This window comes from Anser brachyrhynchus (assembly GCF_964034855.1).
Source record: "Anser brachyrhynchus genome assembly, chromosome: 1".
In the NCBI taxonomy this organism is placed as follows: domain Eukaryota; kingdom Metazoa; phylum Chordata; class Aves; order Anseriformes; family Anatidae; genus Anser; species Anser brachyrhynchus.
Genome location: NC_137694.1, coordinates 64,875,745 through 64,902,772, shown reverse-complemented (window position 1 = coordinate 64,902,772; position 27,028 = coordinate 64,875,745). Strand labels below are relative to the sequence as shown.

The 27,028-nt window shown below is 39.2% G+C and overlaps 1 protein-coding gene across 2 annotated transcripts in view; it reads left to right on the top strand.

The window, feature by feature from the left end:
* KDM5A (lysine demethylase 5A) overlaps window positions 1-27,028 on the top strand; it is a 48,415-nt gene that overhangs the window by 16,836 nt on the left and 4,551 nt on the right. Inside the window, exons 10-27 of one of the 2 annotated variants that reach the window (XM_080576069.1) lie at window positions 987-1,145; window positions 2,681-2,862; window positions 4,438-4,600; window positions 5,392-5,511; window positions 6,703-6,897; window positions 7,014-7,195; window positions 7,460-7,584; window positions 7,837-7,987; window positions 12,046-12,160; window positions 15,435-15,790; window positions 16,306-16,444; window positions 17,397-17,576; window positions 17,858-18,019; window positions 19,233-19,784; window positions 20,577-20,720; window positions 23,740-23,899; window positions 24,202-24,422; window positions 26,394-26,804. In XM_080576069.1, the coding sequence (XP_080432195.1) occupies window positions 987-1,145; window positions 2,681-2,862; window positions 4,438-4,600; window positions 5,392-5,511; window positions 6,703-6,897; window positions 7,014-7,195; window positions 7,460-7,584; window positions 7,837-7,987; window positions 12,046-12,160; window positions 15,435-15,790; window positions 16,306-16,444; window positions 17,397-17,576; window positions 17,858-18,019; window positions 19,233-19,784; window positions 20,577-20,720; window positions 23,740-23,899; window positions 24,202-24,422; window positions 26,394-26,804 (3,717 nt within the window). Of the gene's footprint in view, window positions 1-986; window positions 1,146-2,680; window positions 2,863-4,437; window positions 4,601-5,391; window positions 5,512-6,702; window positions 6,898-7,013; window positions 7,196-7,459; window positions 7,585-7,836; window positions 7,988-12,042; window positions 12,161-15,434; window positions 15,791-16,305; window positions 16,445-17,396; window positions 17,577-17,857; window positions 18,020-19,232; window positions 19,785-20,576; window positions 20,721-23,739; window positions 23,900-24,201; window positions 24,423-26,393; window positions 26,805-27,028 lie in introns of both variants that reach the window. The other variant, XM_080576068.1, reaches the window with a different exon arrangement.

Below are 27,028 nucleotides of genomic sequence, written 5' to 3'. Positions count from 1 at the left end.
GGCATCTGGTCTCGCTTCAACTTCATTTCACCCTTTTCCTGTGATGGACAGATAGCTTTATTGCTTATAGGGCTGTACTCCATTTAAGTTTTTTCCCTTTTTGATTATTTAAACCAAGTATAGGACTGCTCTAGTTTGTCATAGGGGTCTTTCTCTCACCCTTTCTATGGCTTTTGTCTTGGTTTGGTTTATTCAGAGGATTGTTCTTCTCCCTGTTACAGTCTTTTCTTGCAAACAAGTCAATAAATAGACTGAGTCTGTCAATCTTTTGTGGGTTGTGGTTTGTGTGTTGTTCTGCACCTCAGCAGCATTTCCAAAACTGGCACGTCTGTTTTGGCACACCTTCGTTATTCCACTGTCATACATACTGCATGAAACACCAAACTACTTCTTCTTGGCGTTCTTTGGTAATTTATGGGCAGTGTTGTCAAAGCTTCCAGCTTTTAAGGACTTTGATTTATTGTATGGCTTTGGGACACTGTAAAATAAGCTTCGTTCCTTATTTTGTTCTAACAAGCTTCATAACTAAATGCTTATAAATAGGGGTTATAATGAGATATATGAAGACTACACTCTTGAACACATTTATCGGAATTTTCGTGCTGTTACTCAGAGGTTTTGGTTGTTATCCTCTGAAATAGTTTGGAATATGAACACTATTTATTCTGTTTGCTGCTTGGCTTCTGCTGGTTGTCTCCTCCCTTTTTGTCCATCAAGAATTAACGTTTTTTTAGTTGCACTTCTGGTAACCTCATCTTTTTTGTTCATTTCATCCCTCATGATGTGGCATTCTCTTTCTATTTCATTGCAGCTGCTACTAAGGAATGCAAGCCAAACTGTATGGCACTGAGGAGTGGAGGGGTGAGGTGGAGTGTCCTTGGTATTTGGAGATACGTGGGGGATTCATAACAGCGGATTGCTTAAATGATAGCCTTTAGGTTGAATCTTGTCTGCACATACCCTAACTTTTTTTTTTTTCCATTCAGATGGTTCCCACTGAGCTTGTGGAAAAGGAATTCTGGAGATTGGTGAGCAGCATCGAAGAAGATGTCATTGTAGAATATGGAGCTGATATATCATCCAAGGACTTTGGAAGTGGCTTTCCAGTGAAGGATGGCCGACGAAAGTTGATGCCAGAGGAAGAGGTGAGAAACAGGAGATGCAAACCAACCCCATTCCTTGTCCTGCATAAGATTTCACAATAAGAATACAAGTCTGGAATCACTGTGGTTTTTATCATGAAAATAAATAAACTCTTGCTTACGCTTAACATTCTTTTTGAGCAGGGCATTAATCTGACAGTTTAGGTTCTTTTCCAGATCAGGTTGCTGATAGCTAGGCTGTTTGTCATGATTGAAGTCACACCTGTTTTATATCATTTAACAACTTGCGTATCTTTGCCTGTATTATGGTATATCCAAGTGTAAGGAAACTGATAAGATTCTCCTTTCTTGTTCTGAAGAGTTATCTACCGAAACATAATTCTAACCTCCTTAGGAGGTTCATAATAAATAAAACAGGCTAATCAGATTTAGCTTGTTTTTCTGGCTGTGCATACTGTAAGAACGAAAAAAATGTAGTTGTAGCATCCTATTATGGAAAATAAGATAAAGAATATCTGGTAAGTATATTACCTACTTTTCATGAGACCTTACTGTAGCATATCAATTTTATGGCTGCTTATATGTTTGAATTCTTAGAAAATGAGATTAAGGGTGTGTTTTCATGATTACACAGCACCCAAATCAATTCATTCCAATCCCTGGAAAAGGTAATCCTGCTCACTGTTGTCTTCCACCCATGTCTGCACCTTCCTACCTGCACCTTTGGCGGTGCAATGATTTTGTAACTGCTTGGTGAGTCAGAAATGCTTGTTGATCTATTTGTATGAAAGTAGTAATTAAAAAAAAAATCTTTCTAGCCAGATCATTGGACTCACTGCTTTATCTTTAGTGTCAGTGCGAAGGAAACAACAGTAACATGTGGCCGAGGTGAGGGTGGGACCATTCTATTCAGCAACTGTAGGACATGCCTAAGCTGACTGAACGTGTGCTAACAGCTTTCGTTAAGGTTGAAAGAAGAATGGTAGCGGCAGCCTGAATTTTCATTTTTTTGTACAGACTTGAGCACATTTTGAAGTAAAGGTAGAATTGTTTAACTGGTGATGCTGATTTCTGTGAAATAAGTGTGGGAATTTCTTCTCTTGAGAACTTGCTGAAATAATTTATGAAGATCAAGATAAACTGCAGCATAGTAAAGCTGGTCTCTCAAAAGCTGAAATAATACCATGAATTTCATTGTGGTATTTACAATTATAAGTTATCCTGTTTTATTGAAGACTTCTATCTTTTGCTTTTCTGGTAGTGTTGTTGGTATTTTTTTTCCTTCAGAAATGCATGAAACTTGGGGGGAGGGATCAAAGTTTAAGTAGATGAGCATTGATTCAAAGAATAAGGCCAGTCCTAGTATTTCAACATACATAGCCCATAGTCTGATTAAATGCCGACTAAAGAGTTTAAGGAAGTATTTCCTAGTTCAGGTACTTCATTGTTGGAGAATACTGTGCAGTGTCTGCTATAGAAATGGATAAGCTGATCTTTCTTAGTACTTCTCTTTTCTAGAGTTGATGTCCTTACGGTCATCTGATTTGTTGAGAATTTTCTCCTTTTCTTTCTTGCAGGATTATGCACTTTCTGGTTGGAACTTGAATAACATGCCAATTCTGGAACAATCAGTCCTTGCTCATATCAATGCTGACATCTCTGGCATGAAGGTACCTTGGCTGTATGTAGGGATGTGCTTCTCCTCATTTTGCTGGCATATTGAAGACCACTGGAGCTATTCCATCAACTACCTGCATTGGTATGGGCCCTCCTTTGCACATCTATCTTGCACTTCCTTGTTTGCTTTTAGTGAATTTGTTTTTTTAGTTGAAAATACCTATGCTTCCTGATGACTTTTAAACCAAAAGCTATACACAATGAGCAGTCCATATTCTTAAATGAAAAGGAGAACACACGTACTGTTTTAAGCACTTTGGTATTTTTCATGATCTGATTAAGTATTCTTGTGTTGCCAACAATCTAGTATCACTGCAAAATCATGGTTTAGAGGCTAACATCTTTTCTAAGAAAGCTTTTGGTTTTGAACTGACTTGGAGTTCACTGGTGTGGAATATAGTGTGGAATATTGACAGATTAACTGCTTGCATTGCAGTCTTCCCAGTTTATCAGGGGAGTAGGACGAGGGGAGTCTGTAGGAAGCACCCCTTCAGAAAGGAACGTTTGTTGTACATCTGGTAAGGATAAGTTGATAGCCTTTAGACTGTGACTGCACGTTTCTGGAGAACTGTTTGCTAGTAAGATCTGATCCACAGGTTGAGGAGGAGGATTCGGTTTGTTTAGAGTTCAGTTATTGTCCTCATAGCATGCTGTTAACTGGATCAGGATGTGAGGAGTTTGTGTCAGCTGGTGAGTTCCAGCAGCCCAGCCAGATACAGAGAAGTACATACTTAGGGGGGCTTGCTAGCTATGTCCGACCAGCAGATGTCACTGAAGCCTGTAGGAACCAAAGAAAATGCTACACCATTCCTTGTCTAACTTCTGGGAGGGTTGGTGATAATAAGGTTATTAATATAGTTAGATAGCAAATACTATGTAAATTGATTCAGATATTTCAGCAGATATTACTTGTACTTCTTAGTAAAAAAAAAAATTAATAAAACCCCAAAATTTCGATACTTTAGATTCTAGATCATTACAGCTTATTTTGCTTAACGCAGGACTGGAAAGACTAGAATGATACGTTCTCAAGTAATTCTGTTTGGTTTTGGCCCTGTGTGTCCTTTCTTCTCTCATACTTAACTAACCCATTTTATTAAGTATCTTCTGTTGTAAGGGTCCAGTGAACCACTGTTATTTTAGTAACTGGTTATGTATATTAGAGGGATTGATTATACTTCATCACACTGGTATTTTGTTCATTCTTTGTGTATGTGGTATACTTTCCTGTTGGTTTCAGACATAAGACTTCTTCAAAACTAGTTGAGAGAATGAAGTAATACAACGATCTTTTTTTTCCTATTAAACAGTGGCTGTAATGGCCAAGATTTTGCTTGATGAATTTTCTTTCTGCTTCCTAAAGTAAAAGGATTGTCCATTTTATCCCTTTAGAGCATGGTAAATGACAGTATCTTCCTTCTTAGATTTGTCATGGCAAATCTGCTGTCAGGTGTGTTGAGAATTGTGTTGTAGAGTAATTGTTTTTTCAGGTGAAAATGATACACGATGAAGGTCGTTTTTGATTAAAGATGATTTTGTGCCTACATGTAAAATACTTGGTTTGTGTGCACAGTGGTGTTAGAAGTACACTTTGCAGTTGGGTGGCATCATTGCTTTTCTGTAAGCAACATATTGATTATTGTGGTTATTTTATTAGGGGAGAGCCAAAGACGTGGTATGGCGTGCCCTCTCACGCAGCAGAGCAACTGGAGGATGTGATGAAGGAGTTGGCTCCTGAGCTATTTGAATCCCAGCCTGATCTCCTGCATCAGCTGGTCACTATCATGAACCCCAATGTATTGATGGAACATGGTGTACCAGTGAGTAGAACATGAGCATTTTATCCACTCACTTTGTCATTCTGTGCCAAATTTCTGTAACAATTGTTTGACATAACTCTGAAGAATTTCTGTAGTGGATGTTTACATCTCCAATTCATTAGTTATGGAGTGGTTTTAAAATACATTTTCTAGAATCCTTCTCTATCATCCCCATGAAATTTTAATCATCTCACATGAGAAGAGCGTGCCAAACTTCTTACAAAAAATATCTCACAGAACAAGAGTACATTGTGTTACATTTCATTTTTATTGAAAATAACTCCTGCTATAGCAGCATATTTGTCTGTGAATTGGTTTTAATATTTTTTGGCAGTGAAATATTTATGTTTTATGAAAATCTCAGCTTTACAAACTGTTTTGACCAAACATTATTGACAGCAGACCTTTAAGCAGCAGTCACTATCATTTGCTTTTTTGTTAAGATAAATTTCTTCTCTGGCAAATACTGTAGAAAAGCAAACCATAAGCTCTTTCCAAAAGCTTTTGCACTTTGTGGTCTGATGGATTAAATAATGATAGAGAAACATCCCTTTCGGGATTCATAAAGAGAGTTTTAAACTGTTGACTTAGATATCTAGCTTTTTTTGAGTAAGGCTATGAACTGAGGATTCACGTTAAGATGACAGAACCAACCCTTAACGCTTAAGAGGTAGCTATTTTGCCTGTGGTGGTTCATAGGTAAAGAAAGTGTTGTTCAAGCACCGCATAATGTCTTAACCTCTGTTGCAAGTTCATTTTTATTTTTTCCCTTTTATCCTCGCTTGTATTAGGTATACAGGACCAATCAATGCGCTGGCGAGTTTGTTGTGACCTTTCCTCGTGCCTATCACTCTGGGTTTAACCAGGGATACAACTTTGCTGAAGCTGTGAACTTCTGCACTGCTGACTGGGTCTGTTCTTTTGTATTTGTTTCATATGACTCTGCTAGGTGACCTTTTGCAAAGAGAGTGTTAGTAGCTTTCATACTACATAGTATGTTTTATGTTTATAGTTCCTGGTACAACAGTGGGACTGATGTTAATTTACATTACAGAAAATGATTTTGAGCACACAATTTTAAACAGCTTCAAACTGAAGCTTCTGGATTTGGTCTTCCTTTTCAACTATTGATTTCACAGTACCTTTGTACCTTTAGTTAGTATTTCTGGAATGCATCTTTCTGGATTTCACATAGATTAATGTACTGTATTGAATATCTGTTGTCATTTGTATGTTGGAGGTAGCTATATAACTGTCTTTTGTTCTCCTTTTGAGCCAGCTCATTGCATGTTTTAATTATATTAGTCCATGTTCTGATAGCCATGGCACGGCAGAGCATAGCTTATGTGGATTCTTTTTCAGTAAGATGTCAGTAGTGTGTCCTATCACTATCCAGGGTTTACAGTTGGAAGATAAGATCACATCTGTAGTTTATTTATCTCCAACTTCTGTTTTCATACATTTAAATAGGACTCCTAGTTGTTAACCAGACATGTTTATTCATTCATCAGAGAAATTTTCTGCAGGATTGTCAGTGGTCCCTTTTTCTATGCTCATGATGTGGTCTGTGTATAGCCCCTAGGAAAACTTAAAAACTGACACAAGGCATGTGAAATTTCTTTTGTTTATGCAAAATGTAACCCAGAAATCCGTAGCAAATTCATCTAGTATTTAGGTAATTTTTTTTTTTGCTTTAAAGGCCACAAAATGTGTGATGCCAGTTTCGGTTAACTTTTAGTCCAAGCATAGTAATTTCCAGGGGGCAGTGTATTTCACCTTAGCAGAGACTGGCTGACTTCTTTATGGTTCCAGTTTCTGTCCACTGAAAGTAAAAAGAGCTTAGGACAGCTCTGAAATGTGTGTCTGTAAGTTAGGTTATGGCAGATACCTGCCTGCCCCCCAACATGCCAATGGATATCTTCTTTATCCTCATCTGTGATAGGATTTAATGCTTTTGTAGTTGTCTCTGTCACGAAAGGTATAATGGTATTTCTGAGTCTCAGTCTTTCACAGGTTTTGTGAAAGGAAGGAAAGTAAGGGGTAAGAGATGGTCTTGAGATGTCTTTTCCCAAAATAAGAGACATGGTTTCTGTTTTTTGTAGCTTCCAATTGGACGTCAGTGTGTGAGTCATTACCGAAGGCTAGGACGTCATTGTGTTTTCTCCCATGAAGAGCTGATCTTCAAGATGGCTGCAGATCCAGAGTGCTTGGATGTTGGGCTGGCTGCCATGGTCTGCAAGGAGATGACATTAATGATAGAGGAAGAAACACGCTTAAGGGAGTCTGTTGTACAGATGGTGAGTAATAAAAGGCAACTCTTTCACTTTACTTGCAAAAGGAATTTTGCTCCCCTCTTCCCTTTCTGTCTTGCCTGGATTAGAGTTTGTAGCAAGTGTCTTATTTTTTTTGTTAGGGAGTGTTGATGTCTGAAGAAGAGGTGTTTGAACTTGTTCCAGATGATGAGCGTCAGTGCACAGCTTGCAGAACCACGTGCTTCTTGTCAGCTCTTACGTGTTCTTGTAATCCTGAGCGTCTGGTGTGCCTATACCATCCATCTGATTTATGTCCATGTCCCATGCAGAAGAAGTGTTTAAGGTACACAAGCGTGTTTTTTTTTAAACTTTTCTTCCAGATCCAGTAGTGTGCTGAAGTCCAGTGACCAAATGTAACATTTGGCGATGCTTTTCTTCCTTTAACTGAAGAGTTTTTTATCCTCTTTGCTTGATTCTTGCATTCAAGGCAGAGGGTAGTTTACGTTTGTGTTTCTGGCCTTATAGCTGGGAGAACTCAATATAAGCAATATCATGGGTTTTGTATGATCATTAATACTCTTGCTTGATTTTCTTTCTTCATCTCCAGGTACCGGTACCCACTGGAAGACCTTCCTTCTTTGCTGTATGGAGTGAAAGTTAGAGCACAGTCTTATGACACTTGGGTCAGTAGAGTTACAGAAGCTCTGTCTGCCAACCTCAACCACAAGAAAGGTCAGACTTCTGTTGTTCATTGCAGGAGTTTCAGGACATCCCACTTTCTTTTCCCCTGTGTTCTCATTTTAATGAGAGAAAACACTATGTATTGTTTGGTAGAAAAGAGAAATGAGCTAAACTGAGAGTGTAATACCACTCATCAGTGTGTATTTCAAATTGAACTAGCCTGTTGGAACGTTGATTGAAGGCTTTGGAAGCAATCTAAAATGTCTTTTGTTTCTGCGTACAAACTATACGCTATTATTACAGATGTAATTGAGTTGAGAGTGATGTTGGAAGATGCTGAAGACAGAAAATACCCAGAAAATGATCTTTTCCGCAAGCTGAGAGATGCAGTGAAAGAAGCAGAGACCTGTGCTTCAGTAGCACAGCTGCTTCTGAGCAAAAAGCAAAAACACAGGTAGGACAGGCTTTTCCTTAAAGTTTCTAAAGTTGTTATTTGGTTGGACTTGAAAATGTAAGAGCCCTGAATTTCTCACTTCCTACCAACTTCTTTTGGTGTTTGCCCGTAGTGCTCATTGACAGGTTGGGGAGACAAATACAGTGACACAAAGGGCCAAAAAGCTCTTGGAGTGTGTCAAACATACTGTTTTCCCCTGACCTATGTACTGAAATGTGAAGTCCTTCGGAAACATTGTTTGATCACTGATAAGGTATTTTTCTGAACATGTGGGGACCTGTAGGGAAAGACAAACGGAGGAAACAAGTATGAAAAGTAAGTCTTGACATCAGTGTTTAAATTTTTGGCAGTGTGACAAAGTATGTAGCTTAAATGAAGAATGGGTTTATAAAACTGCTCTAGGAAAGAAAATGTTAAAACATTGGATTGCAAAGCCGAGTACATGAAAACTGGGAAATATTTGTGGTTGGTGAGGTAAGCTTCTGGTGTAGCATTTGTCAAATATTTATAATTTTGCCAGCTGTTCACAAGTAAATTGTAGAATGCTTTGTGCTGCTGGTAGAACTACTGGGAGATGAAGAGGACACATCTTGCTAGCACTGACTGGGAGAATGAGATCTTGGGGAGCAGAGAAATGCAGAGAGCAAAAACAGAGTCTGTAGTTTGAACCAGTTTCTAGTTGGCAAGGACCATGGGGGGCACTGATGTGTGGCTGAAAAATAGCAGCTTGCCTTGGTGGCTTCTGGCAGCTTAGTTCTTTGTATTGCCTGCCTTGCTATGGCCTATTGAGTGTTACTCTGTTCCCTGGCGCTACCTCGGCAATCTGCTGGATGTGTCCTCTTGTTCTGCTGTCAGTAAGCCTTCATCAGTGTGTTCTTCCTTCTCTTGTATACTTTCTGTGCATGGAGTAAAAGTCCTGTAGTAAGGAATTCAGTCAGGTAACCACCTTTCTTGTGCCAATGGTTGTATGATAAACTTTTCTTAACTTGAATTTCCTATGTTGAATATATAAGAGTTGACTCTGTATTTTTGCATGCATAGTTTTTGGTGTAAAACTTAAGGCTTATTTAAGGGAGGGAGGTGAAAAGTAAGTACCTTGTTAATTATAATAGCCAGCTTTGCTACACAGGACCTAATGCATCATTGTTGCTTCAGTTCGAAAACTGAAATCTTAGAGTTACGCCACAGGCCCAATTACATCAGGTATTATACCTTGAAAACTCTTGTTTGGAATAGAGAAACATTTTTGCTGAATCTGAGCAGGGAAAAGAAAGCCCGTGTTTGTTTTTTATTGCTCGTAGGATCCTGCTAGCACAAAGGTATGGTCACTTAGAACTCTGGTCTGGGTGGAGGAAGCAGTGCTCCAGCTGTTGTATTGCCCTGTTCCTAGTAAACTTCAATTATTTTGGTAGTTCCAAGATGTTTCTGATCTATTGCTGCTGCTTCCTCTGCCAGCTGTTGGAGTATGTCAGCCTTCTCTCCACAGACGTGCTTCCAGTTAATTGGTGAATTTCCAGGGCTTTTGCAACAAGTAGATACGTTAGAAAGAACCAGCAATTTTCAGTGGTGTATCTGAACTAAAATGAATCCCAAGGGTCAAGAGAAGACTTCTATAGCCTAAGGGTGGTTGTATGCTAAATTGCAATATGATACAAAACTGAGGTTTGAGCGTTTTTCCGAAGCAAAGATTTTGAATCCTCTTTAAACAGTGTTGGGAAGTTTAAATACAGAGGTTGCCTTCAGCTTGTTCTTTAACACTTATGTTCATATTTAAGACACTGAGATGGGTCACATTTACACAAAGGATAAGGTTATAAATAAATTAAAAATGAGTGTTGAAACTGAACTACTTGGCAGGGAATAAAGCAGCAATAAATTCATGATCCAGATGTAGCTAACAATGTAGCATCTGATGGTATATAAAACAGAAAAATAGGTGACACAGAACAGTGGCGATGGGTTCTATACCCCCATGCTTTTTCTCTCCCCTAATGCTGAAAGTTGGGAGTTTTCATAGGCAGGGGTAGTTGTATCTTTTTGTGCAGCGTGCAGTGCTGTGGCAGTCCATGCCTGGACTAGGGACAGAGCACCAGGGTGCTGTGGAAGGAGAGCAAGCCCTACTGCAGGGGTGTCTCTTGGAGCTCTGCGCTCCATTCATTGTCACACAAGAGTAGTGGTGGCACAGCAGGTCCAGTGCAGCTCCCCCTCCTTCTCACTGTCAGTCAGAGCAAGTCAAAGCCTGCAGTATTTTTTTCCTCTCTGAGACATAGATAGCATAATTATATGTGATGATTCATCTAAATTTTATATTTAAGTCCACGGGTTGAAAGACTGAACGTTGGTTTTCTTTAATGTAATAAAATGTAGATTGCTTAGCAGGGAACAGCTCTTCAGTGTTTAAAATCTGTCCTGCTAGCGAGACTGTTGTGCCTGCCAGTGATAATTTATACCAAGTGTTTAATTTGTGCAGTGTCACAACTCTGCTGCATTCAGCTGGTTTGTGACATTTGCTTCAAGTGATACTTGATGGAAGTGTCTTTGCAGGACATGTTCTACTCCATAGCAGTCTTTTCCTGTTGCAAGGCCAGTTTCATCAGTTCTCTGGCAACAAGTGAGACAGCTTTAGAAAATAAGACTTCTTTTCAGAGCTTATTGCTGTTACATATCCGAGAATTCTCGTCAGTGCCTGTCATGGCAGTCAACTGCTTGAGCAAGTACATACCCCACATGGATCTTTGAAATAGCTCTGGCCCTCAAGCTGACTACAAGGGAGGATCATTACTGAAATTAGTTCCTTGGAAATGTCTTGCTGCTATCAATTTAGAGATAGGGAATCAGTGTTACTTCTTTTTCCCTTATTTTTTGGCCCATACGGTTGCCTACATACCATTGTCAGCATTTTTGCATGTCTCTTGCTCAAAACCTGAATTGATGAGAAAGATTCTGCAGAAGTTGTGGCACCATCACCACTGATGATATTTAACTCCATGCCTTTCACTTCAATTTTTTTTTACAGTTCCCAGGTTTGTTAACCATAACCTCAACCAGTATCATTATGGGTAGATACATCCCTTGCTAGAGGTGCCCAGGACTTGAATTCTGAAGGTGTTCATTTCATGTATCAAGTGTTCTGAGACTTCTTCCATTTCAGTTTTTTTTTGGAATAGGTTTCTATGCTTGAGTGGTGGGTTTCTTTAGGTTTTGTTTTTTACTATATTCTCTCCTATGTGACACAGAGACCCTTACGAAAAAAAACCCTTTGCTTTCATCTGGAGGGGTTTTGAATGTGCCTTCCAGTGCCTTCAAGATGTGTAGGTCTTGTGCTTCAGAGCAGTCTTGTTCTTCATTTCTGTTTTCATCAATTCCTGACTTTGTCCTTACTATCTGCATCTGATCAACCTTAGTAATTTTTGGAGAGGTTCTTCCTTTTCTTTTCTTTTCTGTTTCCTCACATTTGAGGCATCTTGAATTACTTTATGTTTGAAGCACTTGGGACTTTATATAGTTCATGTAGCTGCATAATAGGTTTGTGTAGTTTGTTTACTTATTTCAACCAGTGGTATTTTGTGTCTGATCCATTGGCTTACAGGAGGAGAGAAAGCAATTCTACCTGCCATTTACTTGCCCTGGTTATCATATGAAGCTGTGACCAGTATTTTACCAAAAACCGTTTGGGATTTTTGTTCTAATCAGAGTTAAGTAGTTCTGAGGAAAACAAACAAAACCAAAAAACAGACACAAACCACCCACCCAAATTCTATTCATGCTGCTTTTTGGGGCTATGTTCTTTTACTTATTTGGAACAAACCCAATTTGAAAGTCATCTAGACACTCCAAAGAGTAGGGTAAACTCTCTTGAAGATGGTTAGAGGAATTACATTAAATCTAGTTTTTAAGATATTGGAATTCTTGGGAAGGCTTTTTTTGAGTTTTAAAGTGATGATTTTTTTTGTAATTTCTCAGTAATCTTGATAGATTTCTGTCAATGGGAGTAAATCCAGGGATCATTGTCCTGTCTCTTATGTAATACTGTTTAAATTTGTCCATTCACACAGCAGACAGAGCCAAGACAGTGGAAGGACACGGACCAAGCTGACGATGGAGGAGCTGAAGGCATTTGTGCAGCAATTGTTTAGCTTACCCTGTGTTATCAGCCAGGCCCGACAAGTAAAGGTAAGTTTGCATCTCTTCCTTGGTTATACTGTAAGTGTGATGTGCCTTTTGCTTTGTTCAGTTTGTTGGTGGTGGTGGTGGTGTTTTTTTTTTTTTTTTAACAGATAACATTGCCTGGTGTAAAGGACAAAAGCCTTTTCTTTAAGGATTAGTCTTGCACTGACAGAGATGGGTTGAATGGGGTGTTTCATAGCAAGTAGCTGCTTTGTAATGATATCTGTGAAAAAGTAAAATACTCTGGATACATTTAGCCTGCCTTATTGGGTAGTCTTAGCGTTGTCATTGAAGTTGTGCTGATGACATGTTGCCATCTGTCCATGATGGAATGGCAATATTTCCTGCTCATCTGCAAGCCTATCTCTAAGTGGGCACCAGTGGTGTTTGTACTATGCTAGCATGCTGGTGTAGTCCTAACAGCGTAGTATGTAGGGTTCGGTTTGGTTGCCTAAGCCTGGATATCTAGTGCCCTGTGAGTGGCTCTAAGCTATTTCATCTGGCCTCCATTGCCATTCTGGAAGAATACCGTAGATCTTGTGTGGCAATCTCAAACAGGGGGTATCGCATGGTGGCCAGCACTTAAGGCAACTGAAACAAAGCATTTTATGTGAACATACGCTTTCAAGGTGCCTGTTGCAGTGGACACAGTCAGATTTGATGGTCTTATAGGTAAACCAAGATAAAAATCCAAGAAAAAAACAAGATCCCTTCCACCTGTCACTGTCCAAGCAGCCCAATTTTATCTCAGTCAGCCAGCATCTTTAATGCTGTCTATAGTAGCGGAATTTCATATTAAATCATATCCTTCATATGTTCTGAAGGTTATCCTGGTGTGTGCTCCTTTATGGGAGCAGGGAGGCAGTAGTACATTGGCAATTCTTCACATCAAATCCTTCTCAGCCTTTGCTTTTCAGGTTATAGCCCACTTAATCTGTATGCGTGGCCTGCATTTCTTGTCCTTCTTATATATCTGTGCACCTGTCGTTGAGTGAATCTAGACTAATAAGTGATCCAGATCATACTGATACCCCTGGTTGCCATTATCATTTATCACTCTGGCAGTTTTTGTCACAGCAAGTGTTTTCAGCAGCAATCTTAATTTGTTTCTGTATCACCGATGAAATGTTAAATACTGTTTGGCCTACTAACCAACCTCTAGAAAAAACCCTTCAAGAAACATCCTTAAATAGTTTTTTCATCTTGATAAACAGTTCTTGATGCATGTCAACCATTTATTAACTCACATGATCTCTGTTGATACAGTTTTAAGAAGAATGTTGTAAAGTGCTAGATTTAGGCCTTAAAATTCTAAATATTACCATTTCTGCAGCTACTTCTACATAACCAAGTATCTAGTTTAAAACATAATTGAGTTAGTCTTGTTTGAAAATTGTTTTTCTGTTGAAGTGCTTACTAGTGTTGGTTAAGACCTTCTTCATCCACAATTCTTTGATATTGATATAATGGAGAGACTTAATATTGGACTTTTCTTGTCTTGATGATATTGGTGGTGGTGTTGCTGAAAACAGGTACTGTCAGTAAGCTCTGTAGGACTGCAGGATTCCAATTATCCAGACCTGTTGACTCTAATCTTTGTCCTTCAAAGACGTTTCTGAATGTTTCCCAGCAGTTAATTGAGTGGAAAGTATATGATAGGAAGATCTTAGTGCATTTCCTTCCAAATACAAAACAAAATACAAAAAATGCATTTTCTTGTCTGCCTTGTGAAATTTTATAATCTATTAATGGACCTGTAAGATTGTTAAGAGGCATTTGATTCTAATGTATTTAAAACCCGCTTCTAATTAAGACATAATCCATAGATGACAGAGTTGAGGGCATCTTTATACTCTTTGCCAGTTTTCTGATTGTCACTTATTATATAGCAGTTTCATGCTGTTGCATCCTTTTTCTGGGTGGCTTATTAAGACTTTTTATCCATTTTTTAAACTCTTTAACAGTTTTAAATTTATAGCTTTGTCTAAATATTTTCTCCCAGCTGGTCTCTCTATAGAGCTGTTGGGTTTTTTTGAGTGTTATGGAACTAGTTTTGTTGAAGTACTTTGTGCATGTGCGTGTCCTTGAAGCTTCAACAGTCACAAGCTAGTAAAATAGATAAATATTATCATTTTGCTGGTTAAAAATCATAGTCTTAGTTTTTGAATGAAGTCAGATAATGATCATTTATGCCTAAGCACTTGATAACTTTGAGCATGGCATTTGAATGCAATTATCCATCATAATGAATTGCAAAATAATTATCATGTTGGATGATGAGTATTTTCTACCACAAAAGCCATTATAATTATTAGACTGTAATAATTTACTGTTGTCACAATGGAACATTCAGCATATGTTCCCTACATCAAAATCCTTATGATGTGGGTCTTGTTCTTTTTTTCTAAATGTCTTCTGGTTTCCAGACAGTCGTGAAAAGCAGCATCAGACAAAAAGGGCAATAAGCTAAGGGATAGGAAATGCAGGTTTTGCTCTTCATTCTGCTACTGAACTGCCATCAGTAATATCTTTCCGTAAGAGTCTCAGGAGTGAATCAATTGAGTGTACTGGTTGAATGTCCTTGAATAACTCTCCCACAGAGATACTTTCCTGTCAGTTTGCTTTCTTTGATTTTTTCGTTGAAGTTCCAAAACATGAGGATGTGGACAACTGCAGCAGTGCAGCTGGATTTCTGTGAAGTTCTCCTTTCATTAGAGGGTGTTTGCATTTTCATATCTTTCCTTTATAAGCTAAAACCCTGATGTGTTTATGTGGTGGGCATACTTTTAAAACCTGACCATTGTTCTTTTAATGATATTTTAGTTTTTATGTCCTTGCATGACTCCAGCTTGTTCTTTTTCCTCATCGTGTTGTGTTTTGTTGTGCGTTACCATCATTAGTGTAATGCCTCCAACACTAAATTGAAAGGATGAGACGTTTGCAGAAGTCCCTCCTCAACCCACTATTTTAAAATTAACATTGACTGGGCAGTCCATAATATTCTGTTTTGTTGGGATCCGTAGTTAGTTGCAGCCATACTATTTTAGGTGCAGAGTTTGATGCAACCAATATGCATAGTGTATGAAATGTTAGGCCAAATGTGTTTAGATGGTCTCTGACTTATGTCAGACTTGGTGGCTGTTCACATTGTTTGTAGAAGCTTTGACTGATTATGTAATGATCCCATACAAATTCACAGCTGACCGATCCTGCAGTCAACCTTCTGTTCTGATTCTGTTTTTTTTTTTTCCTAATCGCTCTTTACTGTACGTTACTCCAGAATCTGCTTGATGATGTGGAAGAATTTCATGAGCGTGCCCAAGAAGCTATGATGGATGAGATCCCAGACTCTTCCAAGCTGCAAGAGTTGATAGACATGGGCTCTGGCCTTTATGTAGAACTTCCTGAACTGCCAAGACTGAAGCAGGAACTGCAGCAGGCACGGTGGCTGGATGAGGTGAGGTCCACCCTCTTGGATCCCCAGAGGGTCACCCTAGATGTGATGAAGAAGCTGATTGACTCAGGTGTGGGCTTGGCACCACACCATGCTGTAGAGAAAGCCATGGCTGAGCTGCAGGAGCTGCTTACAGTCTCAGAGAGGTGGGAGGAGAAGGCCAAGGTCTGCCTGCAGGCCAGGTGAGTGTTCCTTTGCAAACTGTTCTTACAGTTCACACACTGCAGGGATTCTCAGCCTCTTTTGAGGAGTGTGGTGAAAAGCAGGGGCTTTGAAGCTGCAGTATATTACTTTGATTGCTCAAAAGTTGGAATTCAGGTTGTTAATGAGTTGCAGAAGAGTTGACTCCCTGTTGTATTGTACAGTGGCCGGAGGGTGTGAGTGTTGCTGCTGTTTTTGCTGTTTACCCCTCTACCCCCAAATGAAAAAAAACCCCACACCACTGAGTATGCTACACAACAGTTTCCTCAATGTTAAGGAGTTCTGATGCTGTGCCCTTTTGAACTTGATTGTGCAAAGTCCATCAGCTTTCTGACCTGTGCTGTTACTTGGCAGCCAGTAGCACCCTCCCAGAATAGAGCCATGGTATCCTACACTGCAGTGTAGTGATGAAATTGCATCGCCAGCCTGTCAAATTTATGGCTTTAGTTGACTGGAATTTTGAGAGAAGGCTGGAATCGGGTTTTTCTTACTCTAGACCACGCCAAAGTATGATGGCTCTGGAGGGGATCGTGAATGAAGCAAAGAACATCCCTGCTTACCTGCCCAATGTGCTGGCACTGAAAGAAGCCCTGCAGCGGGCTAGAGACTGGACAGCCAAAGTGGAGGCCATTCAGGTAGGGGTTACAGCAGGGACTGGAATCTTCTGCTTGCATCCTTTTATTTAGACACGCTCTTTATTCCTAGCCCCTTTACCCACAAACGTACCCGGAAGGGAAACCTTGCTATAGCTGTTAAATGTGCTTACCATAGATGGTGTGCTTGAATTTCTTTTCTTCTTTTTGTGCTGCTGTTTCCCCATTGGCTATCCAATTTCTATTTCCTTTTCTTTTGTGTGTTTCATGGGGGACGTAAAAGCTGACAATTTTGTTATGATACAAATGTAACTCTAGAGGGGCCTTATTTATTATTGAAACTGTTCTACACACTGTCACTGGAAATACTCAGCTGCAGTGGAGGATATTCTGCTTAAAGGTTTTCAGTTTTGGAGTTGGCTGTGGAAATGTTTTTATTCTTCTCCCCTAAATGTGTTTAATAAATTTTTGTGGTGTAAGATTTAATGGCACTGATGGCAATTTTCTGTCTTGAAATAGATGAAGTTATGGCATCATTAGTTCAGTAGAACACTCCACTTTTCTGTTGTCCTACCCAGATAACTTAGTCCAAAAGAGACATGGTTTCTGTGATATTCCTATATATTAATCTCTGGACTGCAACTGTTATTCTTGTATCAGGTATTCATTGGGAGCTGAAGCAAGAATCCCAACTGACTTCACGTCAGCCCCTCAGATATTTAATTTATCTTGCTGTGGAGCAGATAGGATTTAAGACTGCCATCTAGAAATGAAATGTCTTACTCCCTAAGCCAGCTGGCCATGTCAGAACAGATGTTAAAATAGAAACCGTGTGAGATGGAGTTTTTAAAGTAACAGTAAGATTGAAACCCCACTCTCCTTTCCATTCTGTTCTTATTTTCGTCAGTGACTAAAATAGCGTATGGCTTGAAATTAAACCGGCCACTGATAAAATGGTAGAATCTTTGGCTTAGGGAATTTTCTTTTACTCCAGAATGGGAGCAACTATGCCTACCTGGAGCAACTAGAGAATTTGTCTGCCAAAGGCCGCCCGATACCAGTGCGTCTGGATGCCTTGCCACAGCTGGAGTCACAGGTAGCTGCTGCACGGGCTTGGAGGGAGCGCACAGGAAGGACCTTCCTGAAGAAGAACTCAAGCTACAGTCTGTTACAGGTAAGCAACAGACAGCTCAGTGTCGGACTTCAGAAATGGATCTTGATGGTCCTCTGCAGTCTGAAGGGTTCAATTACAATAGATTCCATTTCCTTTTGCTAATAGAGTGTAATAATAAGCTTCAGCTGTACTCAGGTGAAAATGGAAAAGGCAAGAGGTCTGTGTTTGGTTGGTCTTGTTGTATGTGTAGACAACCTCAAACGTTATGTTCCTTCTGAAGGAGCGCATTAAAACTGTTTCTTGGGACTAACTGACGGCGTAAGTTTTCTTGTTGGTTACAGGTTCTGAGCCCTCGGACTGATATTGGCGTTTATGGGAGCAGTAAGAATAGGCGGAAGAGGGCAAAGGAGTTGATGGAGAAGGAAAAGGAGAAAGATCTTGACCTGGAATCCCTAAGTGAACTGGAGGATGGGCTGGAGGAGGCCAGGGACACTGCAGCTGTGGTAAGGAGCAATGAAAGGTAGCGTCTCCAGATACCTGGGTTTAACTTGTCTCTAATCTGTGTAGAAATCTTATGGAAAAACAGATAAATGAACCTTGCTGAAACAAACATCTCATAGTATGTATGGCACAATAATATAGTTCAGCTTAATTGCAGCGAAAGTAGAGGGAAGCATAGTTCAGAGTGTAAGTGCAGGTGTGTAATATGAATCTGGCTACGTGGATGGCTTACATGCTCTTGGTTTAAAATGTGTGGCTGTTCATCAAATATTACTAATATTATTTTGACAGGATTTCAATGCATACGGAATGAGCTGTATTTCTGCCTTAAGCAATATCAACACTTATTTGGTTAGTTTTATGCAGTATGCCAAATCGAAGTAAATTCCATTTCAGGTTGTTCTGGCAGTCGTCTCTTTGATTATTAAGATTGAAGTTAGTGGTTTACTGACATGAGTTAAAAAATTAAAAAGTCAATTCTAAATTTGCTGACCACAGACCGTACCCGCCTTACTGTAGAAAGTCTTTTTACTTCAACATTGTCCTTCCCTATTCCTGTGTAAAAAATGTCAGGCAGTCTGTAAGCACTTGGTCCTAGAAACTGTGTGGAGAAGAATGTTACATTTAATTCCTCCTTGTTGGGAGGATATTGATGCCCCTTATCACAAGATTTTGCTGTCATCTGTCTGGCCTTCCTCCGTGAACAAAGAAAACGCGTGCAAGCTCATTAATGTGGCTTATGCACAGTCAATTTTACCTTAGTATTCTTCATTATAGTTACTTAAATGGAGATGCTGAGGAAATGCAAGTTACTTCATGAAGATCTGTGGTCACTCAAGCTCCTACTGCTGCCAGCATTAAAACTGTTCTCAGCTGCATAGTCTTCACAGGCAAATAAATGGAACAGATTTCTTGTAGTCAGAATCTGTTCTTCTGGTGTTCTTATGACAGATTTAATTATGAACTTCAGAAACTTTCTGGATACAGTGAATGTTATCTAATATTTATGTAGTATCTGTCAGAAGGATTCACGGGCGTAGTGGGTAATGGAGGAGGTATTTTAACACGAGTTTTAACTAGATTACAAAATTCCAAAATTTTGGGCTAGTTTAACTAAGAAGATCACTTGGTATGGCTTTTTTATTTTTTCTGTGTTGCTAATAAAACGTGATCTCCTAGCTGTGAAGGTCATGACCTGTTTTTGTCTTTGGACAGGTGGCTGTATTCAAGGAGCGGGAACAGAAGGAGATTGAAGCCATGCATGCTCTCAGGGCAGCTAACCTGGCCAAGATGACTATGGTGGATCGTATCGAAGAAGTCAAATTCTGTATCTGTCGCAAAACAGCTAGTGGATTCATGCTGCAGTGCGAGCTGTGCAAAGACTGGTTTCATAGTGGCTGTGTGCCCCTTCCCAAAACAAGTTCTCAAAAGAAGGGCTCTAGTTGGCAGGCCAAAGAAGTGAAGTTCTTGTGTCCACTTTGTATGCGTTCTCGAAGGCCGCGACTTGAGACGATACTGTCTCTGCTGGTGTCCCTGCAGAAGTTGCCTGTACGGCTGCCAGAAGGGGAGGCACTGCAGTGCTTGACAGAACGTGCCATGAGTTGGCAGGACCGAGCACGACAGGCTTTGGCCACTGATGAGTTGTCATCTGCTTTGGCTAAGCTTTCTGTGCTCAGCCAGCGAATGGTGGAGCAGGCAGCACGGGAGAAAACAGAGAAAATAATCAGTGCAGAGCTACAGAAAGCAGCAGCCAACCCAGACCTGCAGGTAGGGATATGAATATCTTGCTGTTTATCATGCCAGTCCTTCTTCAGTGTGTTAAAATCCTTTATCCTTCTTAAAGAAGCTTGGAGGAGAGGAGAGAGCAGTTAGTCGGAGAATTAGACATATTCTAGTTCAGTACTTGGGTTGTGGTTAGCTTGTTAGCAGTCTGTTACAAGCTTTGCCACCAGCAGGTCTATTACTTTGGACTCATTGTCACAGGCAATTGTTGAAGGTGTTTGCAAGGAACAGCGGTTCAAACGTAACACCCAGCTTGTGGCCTGAAGATTGGTAAAGTAGTGGCTACTTCGGTGTCCAAAAGTCCATTTTCTTCTGACAGAATCAAAGGTGTCCATAATTATAATTTCTAATGGATTCCATTCTTGGAATTTCGTTACCTTGTTTAGAAATTTCAGTGAGTACTATAGGGAATCGCTTGTGAGTTTTACAGTTGGCTTATTCATCTTTGAGACCAGTAATCAGTTGTACAAAATAAATTTGTACAACTACAGGGTGGTATAATTTGGTGGCACTGAACAACAGTAGCTAGATCTCTCTCTTCACTATTACTCTAAAACACGGAAATAAAGTCTGAAAGAATCAATTTCGTTGGATATTTCCCAGTCTTTCTCCACATCTTGCCGTGAGTGGGCTTTTCTTTCACTGTTCAGGCAGTTGTCCTCAGGCCAAAAGAACCACTGTTTTCTTAGTGACTATGATTTCAACTTCTTTTTTTTTTTTTTACAGATTTTTCTGGAAGCTTTATTGTTTCATTCTCATATTCCATTTTTCACTTAGGGACACTTAACTAGTTTCCAGCAGTCAGCCTTTAACAGAGTGATAGGGAGTGTGTCCTCATCCCCACGGCAGACTTTGGATTATGACGATGAAGAGACAGACTCCGATGAAGACATCAGGGAGACATATGGCTATGACATAAAGGTAAGTAATCCAGTGTGGCTTGTCTGCATGGAGTTAGCTCAGAACACCTGTTTTCTATTAATTCAATTTATACCAGAATATCTTATGCTATTCTTAAGTACATTGTGCCCTGGCTTCTGTTGCAGAAGAGGAACTTCCTGGTTTTATCTGGATGTCTTAGTTCTGGCATATTGGGAAAGTTTTGTAGTGTTTTCTTTCAGAATTCCCAAATGTCTTGTGATCAAGTTTCAAAAGGTTCTTCTTAGTGCTAAGGAAAAAAACTATGCTTCTCAAGGGATTTGTTTTTATAATACCGTTGAGGTTGAACATTGTCTTTATGCCTTTTTCAGAGATATTATGAATCATAAATATGAATAAGTGTCTATAGGGAGAGCTTTATCAGTTTTCACTACAGCAAAAAAAATAGTCTTTGAAAACTTCATGCTGTGTAAGAAGTTTCCTGATGTCAGAGCTTCTTTTCACATTTTCATACCTTTCTTTTCATTCAACTCACATAGAAAAGGAGATAAACCTATTCCATTTCATATGTGTGGGAATATTCAGGACTTGATCTGCATCATACTGTAAAACTAGTTTAGTACAGAAATCATAGCAGTAGTTAGATTTTTAAAATATTTTAGCTAGAGAAGAACAGTCATAAGAAAAGGCAGTTGTGGAGATGGCCAAGTGTTTTCAGTGTGATGTATTTCATTTCAGAACTTCTGAAATGTCCTTTTATTATGTGTAGAGACAAAAGCAATGCCACTGTTTCTTTCTGTGCAGTGATTTCTGGAAGTAATAATAAGGTATTTCTGAAAGATGTGGCACATTCTGAGGCTGTGATAAAAGAAAGCGTATGTCAAGAAAGATGGCATATGCTTGTTAGGATCTGAAGTTTTTGCAGGAGTGTAATTTAATTTCTGTTTAATTTCTGTTCAATGTATTCTGTTATGACTTCAAAATCCATTACTTATCCTTTGGGTTTGGATGTCCATCACTATATATGATTGTAAAAACCTGAAGTAAAAGTATAGCAAAACAAAGCAGGAAGGGACCAGAAATGTCTTTTGTTAGGTCAAGTAACGTGATTGGAAGAGAAGACAACCACAGGCAATCACATTCTTCATTTCTAAACTAGATGCAGCAGAGTTCAAAGGAAATAGCAAGGTTGCTCAGAATTTAGTTGTCTTTATACTGTTGACTTTCAAATTTTTTTTTTCCATTTTATAGTCTCTGAATGTTTTCCACTGGAGTGATGTGTTTAAAAAATAACGTTTATAGATTATGATGTGTGAATATGTTGTTAATTTACGGTGGACCCCATAGAAGTAATCCTTGGTTTCCTAAGGGTCCATGGACTATAGTTCTACACCTCTGTCTTTGACATCTCAGGTACAACAGTGGTTACAAAAACAAGCATGAAAAGGCCTATTTGGTTATATTGTGCTTCTTCTAATTAAAACATGATTCTAGCCAATGAGTACTTTGTTATGAGTGCAATAGCTAGACTTGTTTTAAAATTTATTCCAAATGGACTGATTCAGTGGTCACATTGACTGTAACTTTCCCTCACCTTTAATTGCCTTCATTTTTGTGTTGCCTATAGCCACCAAATATTTATTTATTTATTTATTTCCCTGTTGACTCTGCACTTTCTTTAACCTATTATAATATAACCAGAAGAAGATCCAGGCGGGGACATGACCTTTACTATGTAGGGAGAAGTATCTTTTATTCATTCCGAATATATATATTCTACTTTTTCATCTGGGCAATATAAATCTGAATTTCCCACTTCCAGTTCTGAAATCAGTAGTGTGTACTTCACTTCCTTTTAAACATGTAACTGAAACCCAGAGAGAGATTACCATTCTTAAACTCCCTTTTTATGTCATGAAATGACAGGGTCTGTGTGGTACAATTTCCTGAGTTGTCCATTTTGGACTCACATAATCTTCACATAGTGTCAATAACTCCTCTACAGCCTTTTGATTCTTTTAAGTCAGCTCCTTGGTTTTTGTTGTTTTCTGAAAGATTGGAGTACTACACAGCTCACTATGTTTAACCTGTTGGCCTGTTTTATCACAGATGTAGTAGGGTAGGTAAGTTCTGGAAAGTGCTGTGAAAATAGCTCGTTGAGGAGATTATCCTTATTAATCTCACCTCCAGGGGTGAGGAAGAATTGAATACTAGTAGACATCAGGGTATCTACTCAAATGGACTTTTCTTCTCTGGATTGTCTGTCCAATATAATACAAAGCCAAAACAAAGCTTTTTCCATTTTTAAGACTTTCCTAATCTCTCTTCTGTTCATGGATCCACCTGCTGCATGTAAGGCATGTGTTATATTTGTCTCTGTAATGCATTTAAGAAGTCAAGCAGCCTTGCTATACAGTGCATTAGCAGAAGCCAATGCCATCATTATTCTGTTCCTGAAAATATTCACAACAGTCTTAAGTATTACAGCCCTCTTCCTTTAGGCGTTTGTATCTTAAAATAGTTCAAAATTGCCTAAAAATTCTGATTCCAAGGCAACATTTTATTTTATTGCCATTTTGTGGCCGTCTATCTGTTGATACTTGGTTCCTGTGCTGGACCACACTCTGTTTTTAGTTCACCTGTAGGATCTTCAATCATTTCTTTCTACAGCAGTCATTATTTACTCTGCATACCTGTGCCACTCTTTGTGGTCTGGCAGTCAAATTCTTCAAACAAAATTACATAGGCTGAGTGTAAGACTGTCATTATGCTGACTTCTGAAGACCTTACGTGAGGGACTGCTTAGAGAGGAAATTTGACCAGTGTTTCTCACACACTGGCTGTAAATCTGAATTCACCTGTCTCCACAGTTGCTACATTCTTCCACTGTTCAAGTAGGGGTGTAACTTTTACCTTTTTCTGATGGTCTTGGTGTCTATGGTGGATGTGCTTCCAAGAAGGGGTTTGGGAACAGCAGGACTGGTTGGTCTTAGTAGAATTTACTTGGAAATAAGTATTTGCTAGATCCAGATATGTCATGTTTTCTGTGGGTCTTTTTCAGGACAATGCCAGTGTAAAATCTTCTAGCAGCTTGGAGCCCAATTTGTTTTGTGATGAGGAAATCCCTATTAAATCAGAGGAAGTGGTGACACACATGTGGACTGCACCCTCGTTTTGTGCCGAACATGCATATTCGTCTGCTTCTAAAAGCTGCTCTCAAGGTATTTGCTTTTCTATTCATTGATATAAAATAGAACAGACAGCTGGGATGAGCAGTCAGTGAAGAGGGGAACTGCTCTGTTACCTCTGCTAGTTGAGGAGGATATGCTGTCTGTAAGAACGATACAGTAGAGTAACATTGCAGTTCTGTTTCCTGATGTCTGATATACAAAGCTATGTCAACATATTTTTTTTTGTCTGGAATTGTCTCCCTCCTTAATAACTTGTTGTATGAAGTGTATTGTTTCTTTTTTGTTTTCATCTCTTCCTTTTATCCTCATGCAACTTGCCTCCTATCTGAAAGGTTCTAGCACTCCAAGAAAGCAGCCTCGGAAGAGTCCGCTGGTACCTCGCAGTCTGGAGCCCCCTGTGTTGGAGCTGTCACCTGGAGCAAAGGCTCAGCTGGAAGATCTAATGATGATAGGAGATCTGCTAGAGGTATCACTGGATGAGACTCAGCACATCTGGCGAATTTTACAGGCTACTCATCCACCCTCTGAGGACAGGTTCCTTCATGTAATGGAGGTACGAACTTGGAGAAATATCTTGGCATAGGGGGAAAAAAAGCAAAACACAGAATAACAGACCTAGAAATTGAGTCCTTGATCACCCATGCTGTGTAGCACTGTCCTCCACAATTAACAATAGTTAGAACACTTTTTTCAGACAGGCGATTCCAAATGCAAACTTTATTCTAGAAAAGCTAATGAAATGCTGCTCTTGATAATGCTTGGAGTCAGAACCGATCTGCCAAAGAGCTGCAAGAAATACTTAAAGATAGACAGCTTATATAATATTTGTGTGTTGCCAAGCTTTTGTTGTTACTGAGCAAAGAACGTTGTTTTCAATAAAACATGGTTTGGTAATATAAGTAAAAAGATTCTGGTTCTCCCCAGAATAGCACAGGCACTGCATTTTTTTCTTAATATTCTGTGAAGATGTGCTGACCTCCTTGCTCTGCTGACAGCGAACGAGGCAGGTATATGTGCTGATTCTAAGGTCTAGTCCAAATTATTTATGCTTCGTTCATGCAGTGGCTAAACGCTTTGTGGAAATAAGGGGTGTGTGTTAGAAGAGAAAGTAAAATCTTGCCTTGAAGCTATATTGGAATCCATCCTTCATCATCTGTCAGCTGAAGATAGGGGTCAGTTTGACTGTGTGTAGTTATGGAGTGTGTGATTGCTTTTTGAGTTACTAAACAGCGCAGGAAATATGCTGCTTGACCTTCTGGTAGTGTACAGTAACATCAGATGGAAGGTTACATTCTGTGAACACTGAGGTTACGCTGGCATTCTGATCAGCTGTCTCTTTTTTTCTGTGCCATCCAACACAATGGGTAAGTCAAGATGTTGCCAAGCTGCCACAAGATAGGCCAGTAGTACAAAGCAGAGCCTGCCTCCAAAGAAGTACCGCATTGCCCTGTTTTGACCTAAGTACTTCACTTCATAAGCTTAATGCTCTTTTAATGTAATGGTTTTGGCATGGGATTTTTTTTGAAGAACAATTTGAATGCCAGCAAATAGCACTTTATGAATAGCATACCGCAGTGTTGTATTAATAGTTAAGAACAGCTTTATGGCAGGGGATAGGGTTCAACATTTTCTGGTTAACCCCTGTGAGTACTTGTTTGGCCAGAACAACTCGAATTGAATACCTTTTACATCTATTCATATGTAAGATAAGGTAGAGTTCTGCAAAATAACCTTCAGAGGATTTGGTTTAGGGTGGTATATTTTAAGTAACGTACAGTAAACAGATGCTGTCTTTACTGGTTTATAGTATGTCCTTAATCTATGAATATTATTACAGTTATGTATGTAGCTGGATTAACTAAAATCAAGTGAGGCTTGTTTGTACAAAGGAGCTATACATGCAAATCTTGCTGATATAAATAGGACTTGTCACTGTGGATGCAGTGACAGTTTGCCAATTTTAAATGCTATTTCTGATCAGAATCTGCTACTTAAGAGCTGTTAATGGCACCAGGATTTTTATAGTGTGTGTCAGTTTGGGAGCTATTCAAATAATGGATCTGTTACATTCTTCTCTTGCTTGAGTTGATAATACATTTTAAGAATTCAGCAGTTGTTCGTTCTTAATCTCCAGAATAGCAATTGCTTTCTCTCAAAAATAATAAACAAGACAGACCTAGGATGAAAAATAGGCAAGGACATCTAACAAATGGTTAATCTTCTCAACTTTTATTGAAAATCAATATGAGAAGGGAGTTGTGGTTACTGCCTGTTTTGTCTCCTTACTCTTGCTGATATTTTACTTTTTCCACTGGAGATTTTAAATTCATTATACTTTGACCACTGAGGGTTTCCTAGTACGATGAAAATAAAGTTGAGCCGTTTTTGTTTAGAATTTGTAACAGTATGTTGTTGAGTAAGTTTCTTCCACCATATTAAGGTAATGGTGGAATAAGCACATCTCGAACAAAGTTTATGGAAATTTGTGTTTGGAAAAAAATAAATCTCACCCTTTTCTCTGAAGGATGACAGCATGGATGAGAAACCGCTGAAGATGAGAGGGAGAGACTCTTCTGAGAGGAAGCGGAAACGAAAGCTGGAGAGAGCAGAACAGTTTTTTGGAGATATGAAGCAAAAATCTAAAGAGCTGAAAAAACTAGAAAAACCCAAGAAAAAGAAGCTAAAACTGACCATGGATAAGACAAAGGAGCTGAACAAGCTGGCAAAGAAACTAGCTAAGGAAGAAGAGCGAAAGAAGAAACGAGAGAAGGCAGTTGTGGCAAAGGTGGAACTAACAAAGGAGAGCACAGAGAAGAAAAGAGAGAAGAAGGTTCTAGATATTCCTTCTAAGTATGACTGGTCAGGAGCTGAGGAGTCGGATGATGAGAACGCTGTATGTGCTGCACAAAACTGCCAGAGGCCCTGCAAGGACAAAGTGAGTTTTTTGCTTAGTTCTGTCCCAGGCAATTTCATGCAAAGACAAAAACCTCAATGCATTTTAATAATTAGGCTGAACAGCGTGAGCAACAAAAACAGTGTTACCTGAAATGTGAGAGTATTGAGTGGTATTTGGGTAGGTACATAAATGTAAATAAAACTTTGCAAACCTATCTCATTCTCTTTAGCTACTTTAAAACATTTGATGATGAAAAATTAGAA